Genomic DNA, 18,369 nt, shown 5'->3' with positions numbered 1-18,369 from the left:
GCTCTGCGCTTCTAAATACTGCAGCCGTGGTATTATTGTAATTCTAGAGGGGAGAGGAGGTTGGTCTTCACTGCACCAAAACGCCGCAGTAGATTTAAGGCGCATAGGAGGAGAAACCTCTTTCTGAAACTGCGCGATAGTTGAGCCACGTGTTGAAGGCCGGTGTGTTTGTCAACCATGACTCAAGTGAGCACTTTTGCAGAAAGGTTTTCTGCTGAACGAAGGTTATTCGATAGTAACCAGGAACAGTAATAGAAAAAATGGCGGATTCTAGTTGATTCTGGTTTTTATTTTTATTGTTTCCTCATTTAAAAGACGTCTTCACTGATTATAAACTTTCTTCTTTTGGTTCTAGTCTGAGTAGTAGATGTAAGTAAATGCTATTAAACTTCCTTTTGACTTCCTTCCCTATATAAAAATATCTCTCTACTTTTAGCTGAGAAATGCCTCCACATGACCTCACTTTAAAGAAACCGTCAGTTTAGATGATGTTTTCTTTTGGCTCACACTATCATAGAATATAATAAGATAGCTGGATTTAAGTAATTAAACAAATATCTTGTTGCCAGAAATGTTGAAATTTGCCAGATGCATATATGACAGCCAGAGTGTTGCTTGCTTCCAACAGCGTGAATATATCTCCATTCGTGTGGGGCAAGCTGGCGCTTAGTTTGTAATCAATCAGCAAGTTAGAAGTGAAGTCACCCTTTAATTTATTTTATGTATGTCCTATACATAAGATTACACATTACAAATAAACGCATTAATACAATTATTTAAAAAAAAATATTGTTTACAGGCATCAGTGTCGAATGCCTATAAAAAACATGATGCTTCTTTTTTACTGTATGTTTTAATGTTCATATTGTGCTCTGAGTTGGACCAAGCTGTGTTTTTCTGGGCATAAAATTCCGTCCGTTTCATTTTGTTAAGTTTACATGTCTGTATGTTTCATGTAAGGGTGTGGTGGACATAAACTGCCATTTCACTGGATATTATGTCATTGTAACTTTGTGACCGCTAGAGGTCGTAGTATGCTGTATGAGTCACTGAGTCTTTTTTTATCACCACGACAGTGTTTTTGTAATAACCTGTTTTCTGTGTAAACTGGGATTGTAAGTGCCTAATCAGTTGCATTTATTATCATATATAATTGTTATGAGTTTGTAAATTTAATCATGTGTCTTCTTTCTTTCTCCCTTTTTCTTTTTTAATTTCTTTCTTTCTTTTCTTTTCCTGCCAGCACAAGTCTTAATATGACCCATTATTGAAAACAATAATAATTTGGGGGCAGTGAGTACCTATATTCAGTAGCAATGGAAGTGGGCCATGGCTTTTTGAATCAGGCAACACCTTTGATGTGCCACTGAGATCTACCAAAACCTTATAGAACATGAGATCTTATATATGATGTGATTTAAAAAGTGCTCACATTTGTTATATTGTGTATTGTTCACTGTTTGAAAGTAACACATGATGTCTGACATTATACAATCACCCTCACCTTGTTTTAAATACTGACATGCAACCAAAAATACCAAAAATAAAACATAGCATTGTATACTCCTAAACCATTGTGGGAGGTGTTAAAGGGATGTGATACTGAGTTCACTTACCATATTTGTTACAGCTGAGTCTCACAGCCTGAGGAGACAAATTGACCTTATGCAGTTGGCACTGGTATCACTATCGCTTCCTGGTTGCCACAGGCATAAAGTCTGTTTTAGTGGAAGTGTGTCACTGTTAGCACAAGACTTCTCTCACTGTGTCTCTTTGTTAGGTTTATCCTAGTGCTGTTTAATGGTAGTTTGCACCTTTGATTGTCATTCCTTGCTTTTTTAATGAATTGAACTCTGAATGTTATAAAAGCCAATACATTACTGATATAGTCCACATATGGCTCATGAACAGCATCATATCTGAGTGAAGAAGTCAAGGTTTGAACTCCAGCGTTGCTTAAATGCCTGCTAGTGCTGAACGTTGTTTGACATGTTTTAAATATCACAGAGCTGGACATTTTGCCTTTGAGCCATGGTATTGTATCAACAGTTTAGGTTATGCCTGTCAGCTATTGTATCCACTGCTACCCAAATTAATGACGTTGAATTGAATTGTAACATGTAAACTATACAGCTTTATAGTTTACATGTTACAAGCTTCAAATAACTTTAGAGATTAAACACGATTTTTTACCATTTTTACATTATTTATAGGGTGTTTCTGTGGTTGGCGTGTTCTGTGAAACCCATCTGACAGGCATAAGGACGTGATTCACATGTATTCAGTTTCTCTGCTCTCCCAAGGGGGTGAAAACCTAACACTGATGCTTCCTTTGTGTGAAACTGGAATGCTTGCCAAACAATATATTACAATTTAATAACAGTTTTTTTGTTCATCCAAAGTTTAGGATTAAGACCATATTTTAGACCTTTCCTTATGAGAACATTAAAAAAAATCAAACATTCTATTTATTTTGCATGTTAACATCCACAGAAATCCTGTTAAGAATATTTTCTGCAGCACCTCTTAAAGATCTCTGTTTATTTCACATTTCTTTTTGCAGAGTCGGGTTTACTGCTCTGGACAATGACATATTTAAACAACAGTATTCTTTTTTGACAGTGCTGCTCATTATGTGTTGCTTCTAAACAGCAACTTCAAAACAGTTTGCTATCCTATATTAAGATACAATATAATGTCCAGTGTTGCAAACTAGACCAAAGTATTCCAGGTTACTTTCCCCTCATCTGTGGTTATGCTTCTCCTTTCTGAAATTTGAGGTTTGCCTAAACACCAGTACAAAACACTCTTGGCTTACACAATGAACAGGGTGGTGACCTCGTTCTGCATTGTGTTTGTATCTCTCAAGTGGATGATCTTATCCTGGTTTCATCAGTAAGGTCTCCAATTACAATGCAGATCAAATCATTGTTCACCCCAAGCTGCAGGTATATAAGAGCAGAGTAACACTGCTCCCTTTAATACTACATCTTCTTATCGATACCTGGACATCGGAGAAGAAAGATAAAAATATGGTAAGTTAGGATTTTCTAGTGTGAAACTTAAGTCCCTACAACTATTTTCATAGCACTATGAAATGTACTCTAATTGGTCAAAATTAAGTTGATTGTTTGATCAAAGTATTTTTATCTCCTTCAGTCCATGACAAACATGTTATTGGAATATAATGATAGCTGGACTGGACGTAATTAAATTAATATCTTGTTGGCAGAAATGTGGAAAGTAGCCATATTCATATTGCAACTAAAGATCGCTGCTTGCTTCCTACAGCGTGAATGTATCTCCATTCATGTGGGCCAAGCTGGCGCTCAGATTGGAAATGCCTGCTGGGAGTTGTATTGTCTGGAACATGGGATCCAGCCAGATGGACAGGTGCCCAATGACAAAACTATCGGAGGAGGAGATGACTCGTTCAATACCTTCTTCAGTGAGACAGGGGCAGGAAAGCACGTTCCAAGAGCCATCTTCATTGACCTGGAACCCACTGTTATTGGTCAGTTACATATCTGATGATATATTGGGTTGGATGTGTTCATGTTTCATTTATGTAGTTTTATTACAAACAAATATGTAACTGTATCAAATTTGTATATTAGGTTGGGAGTGTTACATAAACTCCACCCATACATTATCTGTAACAGCTTGTGCTGTTCAGGGTCCCAAGGGGGCTGAAGCCTATCCCAACTGTCAATGTGTTATTTTTAACAAACACATACACACTCCAGTTTCAAATAAATAAAAATAAAACACAAGCAATGCATCAATAAGCACAGCTTATTATAAAGTTGTTTAAAACAGTTTAACTTTAGAATTAAAGAGTAGAATTAAATCTGATGATTTACCATTGTTTTATTTCCCAGATGAGGTGCGTACAGGAACCTACCGGCAGCTGTTCCACCCCGAGCAGCTGATTACAGGGAAGGAGGACGCTGCCAATAATTACGCCCGTGGGCATTACACCATTGGCAAAGAGATAATCGATTTGGTTTTGGACAGGACTCGAAAACTGGTGTGACTGTCTGACAGTGCTTTGTCCATCTTTGCAGTAGATTCAATTTGTTTTGCTCAAAATAACAATTATCTTTACATTCCTGAATCATTTAATTAATCAAAGCTATTTTCCTTTCAGGCTGATCAGTGCACTGGCCTGCAGGGATTTCTAATCTTTCACTCCTTTGGTGGAGGCACTGGCTCCGGTTTCACCTCCCTGCTGATGGAGAGACTTTCTGTTGATTATGGCAAAAAGTCTAAGCTTGAGTTTGCCATCTACCCAGCCCCCCAGGTTTCCACAGCAGTGGTGGAGCCTTACAACTCCATCCTGACCACCCACACCACCCTGGAACACTCTGACTGTGCCTTCATGGTGGACAATGAAGCCATCTACGACATCTGCCGCAGGAACCTTGATATTGAAAGGCCGACCTACACCAACTTGAACAGGCTCATTGGCCAGATTGTGTCATCAATCACAGCCTCGCTTCGCTTTGATGGAGCCCTGAATGTTGACCTGACAGAGTTCCAGACCAACTTGGTGCCCTACCCTCGTATCCACTTCCCTCTGGCCACCTACGCCCCTGTTATCTCTGCTGAGAAAGCCTACCACGAGCAGCTGTCAGTAGCTGACATCACCAACACCTGCTTTGAGCCGGCCAATCAGATGGTGAAGTGTGATCCTCGTCATGGTAAATACATGGCCTGCTGTTTGCTGTATCGTGGTGATGTGGTGCCCAAAGATGTCAATGTGGCCATCGCAGCTATCAAGACCAAACGCAGCATCCAGTTTGTGGACTGGTGCCCCACAGGCTTCAAGGTGGGCATCAACTACCAGCCCCCAACTGTGGTTCCTGGAGGAGACCTGGCCAAGGTGCAGAGGGCCGTGTGCATGCTGAGCAACACCACAGCCATCGCTGAGGCCTGGGCACGTTTGGACCACAAGTTTGACCTTATGTATGCCAAGAGAGCTTTTGTCCACTGGTATGTTGGAGAGGGCATGGAGGAGGGAGAGTTCTCGGAGGCTAGAGAAGATATGGCTGCCCTGGAGAAGGATTATGAAGAAGTTGGCACTGACAACATGGGAGAGGAGGATGAAGGAGAAGAATAGTAGAATATTTTGAGGGCTCCACTTAAGCAAAATCAAACTGATATTTCTCCTTATGTTTTAAAATGGGGCATGTAGTCAAATGATCATGTATGGTGTATGAATAAATCAACAAAATGTTTCCATTTATAGCAGCAAAACAAAACAACAAAAATAAATAACAATGTGGCCAAGACAGCATATTATGTTATGGTCCTAGAATATTATCTCTTTCACAGTATTTGACTGAGAAACTTTGACCAAACTCTTATCTCTTTTGTGCACCTCCCCCCACTGTCCTCTCCCATGTGGAATGCAAGTTATGAAAGGGCTCCTGTGTCAGCTTCTTTATACCATTCAGCTGTGCCTGTGAGAACAGTAGAGGGAGAAAATAACTAAGTCACTCACTGGTGTTGTTTGTGTAGCTCATGCTCGGACAGTGGCCTGCAGCCACAATTGGATCCCATTTACTCTGTGTGTGAATCACAGCTGTGTGATCCAGAGAGGGCTGTGGTAAAGATGTACCAATGAAAAGCAGAAAGCTCGCATTAAACATTCTTGGAAGTTTCCTTTGTGTTTGACTCCTTTTCAGTCGTATGTTTTTTGCTAATGTCATTCTTCTATGCACAATGCTGTGTCATCTCTGTCATCTTAGCACATTATTAGTAAAAATGCTCAGTGCTTGTTGTTTTCTTTTCCCACCATTAAAACATATATATATATATATACTCGAAAACTGGTGTGACTATATATATATATATATATATATATATATATATATATATATATATATATATATATATATATAAGAACTTGCTAGGCTCATGTGTTATTAGGTCACAGGGTATGGCAAAGCATCTCTGTTGCATAATAAATGCTTTTATGTTAACAATTCCTGTTAATATAAATAGTTAGAGAAATGAAAAATTCCCTTACATTGGACAGATGGTTATATTTACATACATAATCTCAAACTATAGGACAAAGGAGATGAATGCTGAGTGGATAGTAAGACAAAGTGTTAAGGACTAGAGACTTCCCTCTTTTTTTTTTAAACTTCTGTCCCCTCCTGCCAATGAGCTATGCAGCTGCTGGCTGTGGCTGTTTTCTGCCTGCCCCCTCCACATCCTTGCCTATATAAACCCTGGCTCTTCCTCTCCTCCCCACTTCTGCCTTGTGTCTGAATCCTTAACGTCAGTCGAAGGACAAGCAGACAAAATGGTGAGTAACTGCTTGGCTGATGACGCAGGATTGAAATTTCCAGCCATTCTATTGTTCTCTCTTCTATTCTCTGTTTCTTAAACGGATTACACAGCTGGGCTTCTTTGATAATCCTAAAGCCTCTATCGTAAAGTTTAAGGTTCTACACTGATACAAAAGCAGCTTTACTGTTTTAGGTGACAGTAGTATTGAGCTAAGTTTATGTATTGAAGCGTTGAGGCAGGCTGTGAATTCAATGAAAATTGTACTCTGTGATAGTTACAAATGACTGCAAGACTTGATAAGATATTTCTGTACTGCTGAAACAGATAACACAAACTTTAGAAGTTTGACTGCTTGATTTATCACAGATAGTTATAGATCAAGAAACAAAAAGGAAAAAGATAATTGGAGTCATATCATGTGTTTTTTGCAGAAATTCATTTTTGTTGAGTAGAAAGGAGTGATCAGGGTAATCGTGGCAGTGGGGGGATGGATAGAAAGGGCAGACAAAAGAGGAGTGGTCTGACCAAGGCAGTATGAGTTAGGTGGCAGCCATTTTGCAGCTGTTACGTTTTTAGTATGAGGGAGATGTGGAGAGAGGAAAAAGAGAGAGCGACATCCCTGACTGTTACACAGCTCTATGCAGCTGGGCAGGATGGGGGAGGAGAGAGGAACAAAAGGGGGAGGGAATGAGGAAAGGGTGGGGATACAGAAATGGGGCACATTTTTCCCATCCTCTTGAGGAATGGCTTTTTTGTCTGCCATACACTGTCTTGTTTTGTCTGTACCCATTATTATTTAACTCATAAAACTAACTATTGGATAGAAATGTGCTTTTTAAATCTACATACTATCTTGGGTACATTTTCTACCAAGTTCTACTGCATTCTAGTGCAGCAACCCACAGTGCAGCCTGTGGACCATCTTATCCCTGTTTTAAAAACTCGCTCTTTAAGCAGCTGATTACTGCTTTGGCTTACAGTGCTCTGCAGTCAGAGTTTTGTGGCCAATTAGGGTTTTTCCTCTGGGATCTGAGATCACACAACACAACAAAGATTGTCATTAGGCATGGGAGAACATGGGCACCATAAAGTAATAAGTAAATAACATATACATTTGGATGCATGTTTCCTTATAGTGTGTGATTCTCCGTAGTGGCTGTTCAGTGCTGATAATTATTTGTATGCAATATCTGCTGGTAACAGGTAGTACCAGACAGCTAGTAATTCCCTAGCAAATACAGTAACACTTGATTTGGTTATGAAATATATGTCAGATTACATACGGTATTAGTCAAGAGCTTTTGTTAACCAACCTCTCCGTCTTCTTTTCTCCAGCGTGAGTGTATTTCTATGCATGTTGGCCAAGCTGGAGCCCAGATGGGCAATGCATGCTGGGAGCTGTACTGCTTGGAGCATGGGATCCAGCCAGATGGACAGATGCCCTCTGACAAGACTATTGGAGGAGGGGATGACTCCTTCAACACCTTCTTTAGTGAAACAGGGGCAGGAAAACATGTTCCCAGAGCAATTTTTGTCGATCTGGAACCAACAGTGATTGGTCAGTAATCAGAAACATATATTTAAAATGATTCAAAAACTGTTATGACATAAAAAAAAAAAACAGTCATAACATAAAAATGTGAGAGAATTTTTGATTTTTTCAATGTATTTTCTACTCTTACTTCCATTTCAAATGTTTGACTTTAACTTGCATGTACAACATTGTAAAACTGAGTACCCATTTAGTCATTTAGTGATTGATAATAGCCTATATATTCCCAGCAACTATTACAGCTTAAATGCTTCTTCGTTTTTAAGAGCAAACAAAATATTGAGTGTATCCTTCATATAGGGCCAGTCGTTAATCCCAATCAATATGTTACTTTTAAAGATGAGGTGCGTACAGGAACCTACCGGCAGCTGTTCCACCCTGAGCAGCTCATTACAGGAAAAGAGGATGCTGCTAATAACTACGCCCGTGGACACTACACCATTGGCAAAGAGATCATTGATCTGGTTCTGGACAGGACTCGTAAACTGGTGAGAGCTTTCTGGGATTTGGCAGGTTGGGTTTAGCATTTAATAGGAGTTTAAGCTCTTAAAAATTGATTTTTAGCTCAAGGTGTTTTTCTTTAAAAAAATATAGGAAATGCAGATTTGGAAAACTTTGATAAGTTGTGTTTTATGTGAGATTCATATTTTTGTGGTTGGAATATGATTAATCAAAGCAATTTATCCTTTCAGGCTGATCAGTGCACTGGCCTGCAGGGATTTCTAATCTTTCACTCCTTTGGTGGAGGCACTGGTTCTGGTTTCACCTCCCTGCTGATGGAGAGACTCTCCGTTGATTATGGAAAGAAATCAAAACTTGAGTTTGCGGTCTACCCAGCCCCCCAGGTTTCCACAGCAGTGGTGGAGCCTTACAACTCCATCCTGACCACCCACACCACCCTGGAACACTCTGATTGTGCCTTCATGGTGGACAATGAAGCCATCTACGACATCTGCCGCAGGAACCTTGATATTGAGAGGCCGACCTACACCAACTTGAACAGGCTCATTGGCCAGATTGTGTCATCAATCACAGCCTCACTTCGCTTTGATGGAGCCTTGAATGTTGACCTGACAGAGTTCCAGACCAACTTGGTGCCCTACCCTCGTATCCACTTCCCTCTGGCCACCTACGCCCCTGTTATCTCTGCTGAGAAAGCCTACCATGAGCAGCTGTCGGTTGCTGACATCACCAACGCCTGCTTTGAGCCGGCCAATCAGATGGTGAAGTGTGATCCTCGTCATGGTAAATACATGGCCTGCTGTTTGCTGTATCGTGGTGATGTGGTGCCCAAAGATGTCAACTCTGCCATCGCAGCTATCAAGACCAAACGCACCATCCAGTTTGTGGACTGGTGCCCCACAGGCTTCAAGGTGGGCATCAACTACCAGCCTCCAACTGTGGTTCCTGGAGGAGACCTGGCCAAGGTGCAGAGGGCCGTGTGCATGCTGAGCAACACCACAGCCATCGCTGAGGCCTGGGCACGTCTGGACCACAAGTTTGACCTCATGTATGCCAAGAGAGCCTTTGTCCACTGGTATGTTGGAGAAGGCATGGAGGAGGGAGAGTTTTCAGAGGCCAGAGAAGATATGGCTGCCCTGGAGAAGGATTATGAAGAAGTTGGCACTGACAGCGTTGGAGAGGAGGATGAAGAGGGAGAGGAGTATTGAAGGGTTAAACATCATCACACATTCCACGAGTTATCATGAATGTTACACATTCCCAGCACATTTCTGATGACCTGCTGCGGTGATATGTCAGTATTATAAATAAAAAGTTCTCATGAACCTTTCAAATTGCCTTGTGATAATTCCTAAATATTTCTAGCACAGACTGATCAGTGTGAATATGTATTTTACAGTATTTATTTACAAAAACAATGGTCAAATGGCATAATAACACTGTAAGGACTAATAAGCCAACTTCCCCTGTAACTGTTACATAAAATTCAAAAATTGCCTTTCAGATAATAATCATAAAGATAATGAGAGATTATGGTGAGAGTACATGACTTATTATATTACAGATGTACACTAATTAGTTAGGGAGAATAAAGTCACTACTATTACAATCAAAATTGACGTGTAAAAACTTCTTGCATTTGCTTTTTGTAGAGATTTGTCAGCTGTGTTTTGCTGGATTTGTTTACTTGCAAATCCCATTCTTTTACAACGGAAATTCTAGTTTCACTGCCTTTGCCAGTTCACTGCCTTGTGACCCATGTTGATGAATAGGCTTAGTAGACCTTTCTCTGCAGTCGCTGCTCTCCACCAGCAGATGGGAACAATGTAGCCAGGAGTTTGAATTGGTTCAGTCCACGGTCTGAACGGTGCTGTTTGTCATGTATATGCTGATCTGTGACACATTTCACAAGTCACACAGGGGATTGGTAATCAGTATAACTAGTACCTATACTCCGTGGGGGAGGAAGTATTCATATATTTTAAGAAAAGAAAAGAATGACGCTAGCCCTAAACACTAATCGTTTCTCCACATGTAAAAGTTCTACGCCAGTTTCTTTGTCTTGCATTATGACATGACACGTTAGAAATACTTAAATCCAGTGATCTCAGAATTGTACTTAAAAACGTTCCTGACCACAACAAAGACTTAATTGACTACTGAACATTCTGCTGATCCGGAGTGAAATCGAATGTTTACCAGTATCCAAGGACGATCTGGTTTCTATGTGTAAGGACGTAAGGACAGATGTCAGTGAACTGTAACCTGGTGACTTAACTCCATGTAGACGCGGTAAGTGAAGTAGCGTGAGAGCTGGTTGGTTTAGCAGGTGAAGCACATTATCGCAGAGCAACAGGCAGAAACGGAGGCAGGGCGGCTCCGGTGACGTTTCCCGACACTGGCATGTTCTAGACGCTCTATTTTCTCTCTCAGCTGATACGGTGACGCAGCTCGCGCTGAAAAGTGCTCCCACTGTTGTCCAGGTGGGACCCGCAGACTTGGACCGCAGCGGCCTGAACGGCTCGACGCAGTAGTTCTCTGTTGTTTGGAAATACTTGTGTTAGGTCGGCGAATAAGCAGGCTGTCGGAGAAGGGGGTGCGGCTGTCACGAAAGGAAAAGAAGGGGAGCACATTCCTGTGGCACCGCCAGCACAGCCAACTCATTACTGCCTCAACTCGGCGGACAGACGGCCAGCTGCTCATAATAACAGCCAAGAGGCTTAAACGGTAGGTCCAGCTCTTTGGTTAGTCGTGACAAGTCGGGGCAATAGCCCCGGGCTAATGCTGTTTATTTTACATGTGCAACTTTGCCATAATAGGAAATATTGTGTCACCCAAAGACCAAATAACGTAACTTGAATGTGCGGGAAAGTGTATGTGAGCGTGGTTCGTGTCGGCCCGCTGTCGGGTCTGCAGCAGTTGTCACATGCCACAACACTAGAAATAACGTGGTAATAATACATGTGTGAGCGCATGGCGGTTCCCCGGGGGAAAGAGAAAGTTAGCTTGGGTTATTTCATCTCAGTTTGGAAGTCCCCCTGATCCCTAAAACTGTTCTGGGCCACTAATGGGACTGGCATGGTGATAATGGAGCTGTCCTGAGACAAAGCGGTCGTACTATTTCAAGAGCACATCTCTCGTTTAATGCTCCAAGAAGTCGTCCGTAACTTTAAAAGCCTGTTTTAGCCATAGAAGTAGAGATAGATAGATACTTTATTCATCCCAACGGGAGATTAACTGTATAAAGTAATCAGCCTGCATCACTGTTAGTCAAAAAAACATTGTAAATTCAATTTTAAAAAAATCATAAATTTATCAAAAAAGTTTATGAAACAAATGTATATTGCAAGACAGTGGGTATCATATTCAGGTTGAAACATTTTTAATTTGAATACCTTATTAATTGTAGTCTAAATAAACAGGGCAGTCAGCTATTCATTAGTCACTGCTGGTGGGATGCAAATTAACTGCTTCTTAGAGCTAATTATTACTCAAATGTTGCAACTCTTTTTAGCAACAAACATAAACGTGAATTGTAATGTTGATTTGAATGAAATTATGTCGGCAGGCTTGTTGGATTAGGTAAAATCTAAGAAGATAAAGAGGATGATATTGCCACATTGTCACTAGCAACATTTGCCATAGCAGTGTTTTGGCTCTCTCCCCAGGTTGAAGCTTTCGTGCATATGCAGGCACATATAGAATATTATATAGTATATAGTACATTTTCCTGATCATTGCAGCAAAAAGTAACAGGATAGTGATGCAGATCAACTTTTACCTGTATATTCCTTTGGGCTAATATAGTATAGAGCCTTTAATTTAAAAAAAAGAAAATGACACATTGCAGTAAAAAATAAAAATGTTTTACAATATACATTGCCTGCTATAGGTATTCATCTAAATCTTGCTTTATATGACCACTTGTTTGCACGAAAAATACAGAAAATAATGAGTTTTTGTGTATTTTTAGAGAATACATAGGTCCAAAGACATACTGTATGTGTGTCTAACCAGAGCTGGCAATATGCATTTCTTAACAAAGTTTTTTTGTATTTTCATTCTAGACATTTTAGTGAGAAGTTACAGCAGACAACATGGTGGATTACTATAATGTCCTGGGAGTATCCAAAACAGCCTCTCAGGATGACATCAAGAAGGCGTGAGTATCCTGAGTTTCTGTCCTTTCACTTTAATTTCCAGGTTATTTAGTGAAATGGCCTTAAAAATGGAGGCTACTTTAGGATTCACTGTTTTTTAGTTTCAAAGAAGAACATTATTTCAAAACTATTTGCAAAAGAGAAACTACCCAACATATACTATCTCATTATGCGTTATAACCTAACCAGTTTATAAATAGAGTCTTCAGAACCACCGGTATGAACAACATAGATGTCACAAAAGAGAAATGCATTGGGCGATTTGTTGAAGAGACTATAGTTTTGTCACATACCTGTTTAAATATTTGTTTACTTGTATCACTGTCTATGAGCCAACACTGGTACTGTATACATGTCTGTTTTTGGGTTTTATGTTTAGGTACAGGAAACTGGCCCTAAAATGGCACCCTGACAAAAATCCAGATAACAAAGAGGAAGCAGAGAGAAAGTTCAAAGAAGTTGCTGAGGCCTATGAAGTCCTGTCTGACAGTAAGTTGTGAATGAAAAGAGAACCTCAGTCCTAAGACTTTCAAATGGATTTATAACTTTATAGTTAATTTAATCTCTGTATGTTGAAGAGATGTATTAATTAATTATGTGAGCTTTGATTACATTTGTTAAATTGTGCTCCTTTTCATTTTACTACAGCGAGTAAACGTGATGCATATGACAGATATGGAAATGAAAGAATGCGACACACAGGTAAATAAAAACTTTCTGCTGGTTCTCCGTATTTTTCTCCTACCTCATTTCACCTTTTCCTGCTTACTCGTTTTTCTTATTCTCTCACTCTTCCAGTTTTTCCCTAAATGTTATATATCAACACTTACTCTTTTTATTCTTTACTCTTTCCTCACTTGACCATGACGCCTTTATTTTCCAGGTACATCGAGCTCAGACTTCTCATCAGACTTCCCAGGATTCACATTCACATTCCGTAGTCCAGATGAAGTGTTTAGAGAGTTTTTTGGTGGACAGGATCCTTTCGCTAATTTCTTTGGTAAGTCACAAACAGTAAAAAAATAACATGTGACGCTTTGTTACATTTTAATGCATTTTTCCAGGAAAGGAAGTTAAAAATGTTAAATTTATGTAAGAATGAAATGCATGAAATGAATACTGTATTAATTAATACACATAAAAATGTATGTATCAGTCAGATCTCTTCCTCTTACATAGATGACTTCTCATCATTTGGAGGATCGTCCTCGCGACTTGGCCCCAGTCGATTTTTCTCTTTTCCATCAACTGGAGGTAAACATACAACTGTTGTTGAAAAATGTTGCATCCAGAATAAATTGTCCTCTAACTGGAAATGATGACATACTGTGGCCACAACAGTTGCATCATATTACAGTGTGGTCAAGTTTTGGACTTATTAGGACAAGGTGCACAGCCTAACCACAGTAGTAAATAGAAGCAGATGAAATAAATTTTTAATGAAATATGAGAGAATTCTGTAAATTTTCTGACTATGGACTGAGTCTATACCTCCTAATTCAATTACCAGATGACTAATGTTTTATCTTTTCTCAATGTATTCTCCTTTTTAGCATAGTGGGACACTGTGTATTTCTGCTTACCTCTCTCTGTGCGTTTCTTTGCATGGGTACTGTAATTCTGTGTCTTGTGTTTTGCTTTCTCCTCTGCTTCCCTGGTCATGCATTCTTCTTTAGTTGAATTTACCTCCTTCACCTCTTCCATGGGTGGGCTGGATGGGATGGGCAGCATGGCTGGAGGGATGGGCAGCTTCAAATCAGTTTCTACCTCCACCCGCATCATAAATGGCAAACGTACCACCACCAAGAAGTATGTATAGTATTTTAAATCGAACACATGAAATAGCACAGCCAACTAATTGTGCTAATTGTGGACTTTACTTTTCAAGTGCTTTTAAATGATTTTGTTGTGACAAACCTCACTTTAGTGAGATTAAATCAATCGTTATGAATCCTTATATTTCCAGTTACAGTATATTATCTGTCTAGGGTTTGAAGGGATTTTGCATGTAAATATTAAATTATATTGTAAACCTGAATCTACAAATCAAGTTTAACAATGTGGTGCACTATTTCATTTTCTCTCTTGTTCTGTTCATATTTACAGAAGTATGCATTTAAGTTTATCTTCATGCTAACATTTATCTGTATATATGCGTTCTTTACAGGATAAAGGAGAATGGCCAGGAAAGAATAGAGATTGAGGAGGACGGGGTATTGAAGAGTGTCCTAATTAACGGTAAGCCTGCATACACTAAAAAGTGATATTGATAAGTTTAAAGACAAACTTTAGTCTTATGTAAATTTAGCTATTTCTTCACTTCAACCTTGTTTTGTCAACAAAAAATTTGTAGTTTCAAATATTTAGGTGCTGTCGCACATAAAAATACCCAATTCTTGAATTGGAAAGTTTACCTTAATTGCTATCACTTGCAAAAGTAACTGACATGAACTACTTGCTATTTTGGTTATCAAATAATGTAAAGCCAAGCAGTTATTTTGTTTTTCAAACTAGGAAAAGCATTAAAAAAAACAAAGAAAATGCAGTGTGAATGCTTCAGGACTAAAAGAATTTTTCAAGCAAAGCTGAAAAAAGTTGGACTTGTTTAGCTAAATCAAATCAATCAAATGTTGCTTCCTTACATACTGGTTAGGTACTTCAAAGCCAGTTAGCCCATCACAATTATGTGATGTCATTGATGGTGGAATCAACGACATAATCAAAGCAATAATTTAAAAAAATATACAAATCTTGAAAAGTATAAAACATATTTAAAAAGCCATATATATGCAATATTGTCGTTTATAAGCGGAACAATTTGAAGTTGAAATTGTGTTTCTAGCTGAAAGTATGTCGAAGTAGTTAGGCGCCAAAAAACATACGGATGACAAAAGTCATAATAATAATAATAGTAATAATAATAAAGATTAGGTTATCATTACTAGAAGCATTCACAGGTTAGAATGGCACAGATTTTAGAAAGTGCAATTTTAGAAGTTAAATTTGCCTATAGACCTCTCAGTGCATCAAGAAAGTTTTCCCAGTGCTTAACTTTTTCCACATGTTACGGTTGAACATCTCTGTAGACTTCTGAAAATGGCTGTGCACAGAGGCTCCCAATCCAACCTGATGGAGCTTGAGAGGTTCTGCAAAGAAGAATAGGAGAAAGTGTCCAAAAATAGGTGCTAAGCTTGTAGCATCATACTCAAAAAGCCTTGAGGCTGTAATTGGTGCTAAAGGTCCATCAACAAAGTATTGAGCCAAGGCAGTGAATACTTATGTACATGTGATTTTTTTTTTTTTTTTTTACTTTTAATAAATTTGCAAAGATTTCAAACAAACTTCTTTCATGTTGTCATTATGGGGTAATGTTTGTAGAACTTTGAGGAAAGCAATAAATTTATTCAATTTTAAACTAAGGCTGTAACATAATAAATGTAAAAAAGGTAAGTGCTGGGAATACTTTCTAGATGCACTGTAACTCTTGTCACTTCCCTCAGTCATGTATTTCTGCATGCAAGTCTGTATGTTACTCAAAGCTGCTTGTGTGCAAACACATCAGTTGTTGGTGTTGTTCCCAGGTGTGGAGGACGAAATGGCTCTAGCTCTGGAGCTGAGCCGACGAGAGGGACAGTCCCATCAAACGCCTCAGCAGCCACAAATCCAAAGTAGACTACCTGCAGAGTCCCGACGCAGCCCTTATTCTGCAGCCACACATCGGTCATTTAGTTCGGCACCCTTCTACAACTACGATGAGAGTTTAAGGGGGAGGGAGGATGAAGAAGAAGATGAGGACCTACAGATGGCTTTGGCATGCAGCCTGTCAGAAATGGAAGCAAATCGGAGAACGACTGCTTCCGACTGCATATCAGGTGCTGGGGGTAGGGGAAGAGCAATGAGTGACAAAGCCAGAGGAGCTGGGGTTGTTAATACAAAACATTTAAATGTTGGTGCTAATGTTGAGGTTATTGTAGAGGAAAAAGATCAGGAGCACTTTGTTATGGGAGAAAAGGGAACCAGGGAACAAAGCTCCGCTGTTTCCCCCACAACTGCTAACACTACACTTCCAACACAGTGTAGGGAAGAACCCAAACCTGCCGTAAAAGATAGTAATCGCAATGTGAAAAAGAATAAGTGTGGGTGTGTTGTTTGCTAATGCGGTGCATTTGAGATGCCTTACTCTTTGTGCTAATCCCGTGTTTTGCCTACAGCCAGACTCTGAAATATAATTATGATAGCCAGACTTAATTTAAGGCAATGGCTCAACTAATCACAAGACACCACCTCTAAACCTTTAAACCGAATGTTTACACCTGTTTTTGAATGTATTTAAATTTGGCATGTGCAGTATTAGGATGTGGGTTTGAATGAGGGGGATTAAGATTAGGCAATTTGTCAATGATGGCAACACCAGTTAATCTGTGTGTGTGTGTGTGTGTGTGTGTGTGTGTGTGTGTGTGTGTGTGTGTGTGTGTGTGTGTGCGTGCCTCTCATTGTTTGAGATCCTCCCAAAAAATTTTCTCCTTTAGATTTTCTCCTTTGGCAACAGGAAGGCATTAGAACTTAGAGGGTCTAGAACTTTCTGTGATGATTTTAATGTTGTTAGGTAAAACCCTCACTCACACACTTTGCTAATACAAACACTTTGTGAATATCAGTAAAATCAACACACAGACAGACATACACACACACCATACATTAAAAGTGTAACACTAATAACTGGTTCATATGTAATTGTTGTATGCTGAATGTTGAATACTGAAAGTACTTTTAAGGGTCTCCAATATGTAAAAAAAATATATTTTTACCACTCTGCAAAGATATCTGTCTTAATGAGTATTCATTGAAGACAGTTTCCCTTTCCTGTTTAGCTTTTATACTCCTTCTAGAGCTCACTCAACACTGTGTTTAGCTGTGGCATGTCTTTCATGAGTGCTTGGCTTGTTATTTTATATTTCATACATGTACATTTTTGCTTGACTTTATAAAGGAAAATTATCATTACCCTGGCAAAAATTAAACATGGCTGTGAAAATCAACCTATTAAAATAAAGTTTTTTTCTTGTTTTTTCTTTAATAATGTCTTTAGTTTGTTTAAAAAGAAATAAATAAAGACTTTGCCAAAGTTTGCGGATTGGGGATATATGTTTTGTTTGAAGAGTACTACTGCCAGTAGTATTACTATAAAAAAGAAAAAATATGAACTATATACTAATATAATAATATAGATGACTAATTTCCAAAGAATGCATATAATTATAAAAAGGAATACACAGAACGTATTTAGTATGCTTACTTTTATTTTCACTTAGTATGTGAGCTAAATGAACGTGTTTCTTTTTTGTTCACCTATGTACCTGAAGTTCTTTCCTCCGGTCTTCTTGTATTTCCTTATGATTTTTGAGTGTTGTCCATATCTAGTAAAACATTATTGAGACTTAAGTAGGAGCTTGTGGTTTTGTCTTAACACTTCCTACTTGCTATTTCAGACTCAGACTTCGAGGCCTTCACAAGCTAACCTGATTGGCCATGCTGCTCTGTGCCCTTGCCCTGCCTTGAGGTAAAAAAAACAGTGTAAATCAGAGCCACACTGAAAGTTGTTCATTTATTCCTTCTCCTCCCCCCTCTGTAGATCAGATGATGAAAATTCCATCTTTTTTACAGGCCTTTTCTACATAAGTGATGCTTGTTTGCATGATCAAATAAGTGTAACATTTCCTTGTACATCTATTCTTACAGGTGAATTCCCCGTGATGCACGTGTCTCTTTCTGCCCACCATGGCTCCTAATTGCTCAATAACAAACAATAAAAGACGCAAATATGTAATGTATATGTATATTCCCTAGTGAGTGTGTGTGAATGTGTGTGTGTCTGTGTGTGTGTTCAGAACT

At 39.1% G+C, this 18,369-nt stretch overlaps 3 protein-coding genes across 5 annotated transcripts; all 3 read left to right on the top strand.

Annotated features, from left to right (window-relative positions):
• Window positions 1-219: 219 nt before the first annotated feature.
• LOC137132864 (tubulin alpha chain-like) lies at window positions 220-5,655 on the top strand. Its single transcript, XM_067515876.1, has 3 exons — window positions 220-3,514; window positions 3,882-4,030; window positions 4,151-5,655. The coding sequence occupies exons 1-3, from the start codon at window positions 3,235-3,237 to the stop codon at window positions 5,120-5,122; spliced, it is 1,401 nt and encodes a 466-aa protein (XP_067371977.1). The 5' UTR covers window positions 220-3,234; the 3' UTR covers window positions 5,123-5,655.
• Window positions 5,656-6,159: 504 nt separating this feature from the next.
• On the top strand, window positions 6,160-9,651 carry LOC137132403 (tubulin alpha chain). The gene is made up of 4 exons (XM_067514756.1): window positions 6,160-6,319; window positions 7,639-7,861; window positions 8,195-8,343; window positions 8,548-9,651. Exons 1-4 carry the CDS (start codon window positions 6,317-6,319, stop codon window positions 9,523-9,525), a joined length of 1,353 nt encoding a protein of 450 aa, XP_067370857.1. The 5' UTR covers window positions 6,160-6,316; the 3' UTR covers window positions 9,526-9,651.
• Window positions 9,652-10,569: 918 nt separating this feature from the next.
• On the top strand, window positions 10,570-18,308 carry dnajb2 (DnaJ heat shock protein family (Hsp40) member B2). 3 transcript variants are annotated; one of them, XR_010915113.1, is made up of 11 exons: window positions 10,570-11,044; window positions 12,385-12,479; window positions 12,857-12,966; window positions 13,126-13,179; window positions 13,361-13,477; window positions 13,657-13,731; window positions 14,154-14,286; window positions 14,645-14,715; window positions 16,059-17,083; window positions 17,967-18,037; window positions 18,217-18,308. XR_010915113.1 is itself a non-coding variant. In XM_067514759.1 (11 exons), the coding sequence occupies exons 2-10, from the start codon at window positions 12,415-12,417 to the stop codon at window positions 17,993-17,995; spliced, it is 945 nt and encodes a 314-aa protein (XP_067370860.1). In that variant the 5' UTR covers window positions 10,602-11,044; window positions 12,385-12,414; the 3' UTR covers window positions 17,996-18,037; window positions 18,217-18,308. The 3 variants fall into 3 exon arrangements, 2 of the variants coding, with proteins under 2 accessions (XP_067370859.1, XP_067370860.1); XM_067514759.1 differs by having other exon boundaries at window positions 10,602-11,044; window positions 16,059-16,349; XM_067514758.1 differs by lacking the exons at window positions 17,967-18,037; window positions 18,217-18,308 and having other exon boundaries at window positions 16,059-17,606.
• The last annotated feature ends 61 nt before the right edge of the window (window positions 18,309-18,369 follow it).

The sequence above is a fragment of the Channa argus genome, chromosome 9 (genome assembly GCF_033026475.1).
Source record: "Channa argus isolate prfri chromosome 9, Channa argus male v1.0, whole genome shotgun sequence".
NCBI lineage: Eukaryota > Metazoa > Chordata > Actinopteri > Anabantiformes > Channidae > Channa > Channa argus.
This window is presented reverse-complemented; position numbering and strand designations above follow the sequence as displayed.

Excerpts from the sequence above, each read along its gene's own strand:
- LOC137132864 (XM_067515876.1), top strand. The coding sequence starts at position 3,235 with ATGTGGAAAGTAGCCATATTCATATTGCAACTAAAGATCGCTGCTTGC. Across the intron at positions 3,515-3,881 it reads CCTGGAACCCACTGTTATTG|ATGAGGTGCGTACAGGAACC; the intron begins GTCAGTTACATA and ends TTTATTTCCCAG. Across the intron at positions 4,031-4,150 it reads TGGACAGGACTCGAAAACTG|GCTGATCAGTGCACTGGCCT; the intron begins GTGTGACTGTCT and ends TTTTCCTTTCAG.
- LOC137132403 (XM_067514756.1), top strand. Across the intron at positions 7,862-8,194 it reads TCTGGAACCAACAGTGATTG|ATGAGGTGCGTACAGGAACC; the intron begins GTCAGTAATCAG and ends TTACTTTTAAAG. Across the intron at positions 8,344-8,547 it reads TGGACAGGACTCGTAAACTG|GCTGATCAGTGCACTGGCCT; the intron begins GTGAGAGCTTTC and ends TTATCCTTTCAG.
- dnajb2 (XM_067514758.1), top strand. The coding sequence starts at position 12,415 with ATGGTGGATTACTATAATGTCCTGGGAGTATCCAAAACAGCCTCTCAG. Across the intron at positions 12,480-12,856 it reads CAGGATGACATCAAGAAGGC|GTACAGGAAACTGGCCCTAA; the intron begins GTGAGTATCCTG and ends TTTTATGTTTAG. Across the intron at positions 13,180-13,360 it reads TGAAAGAATGCGACACACAG|GTACATCGAGCTCAGACTTC; the intron begins GTAAATAAAAAC and ends TTTATTTTCCAG.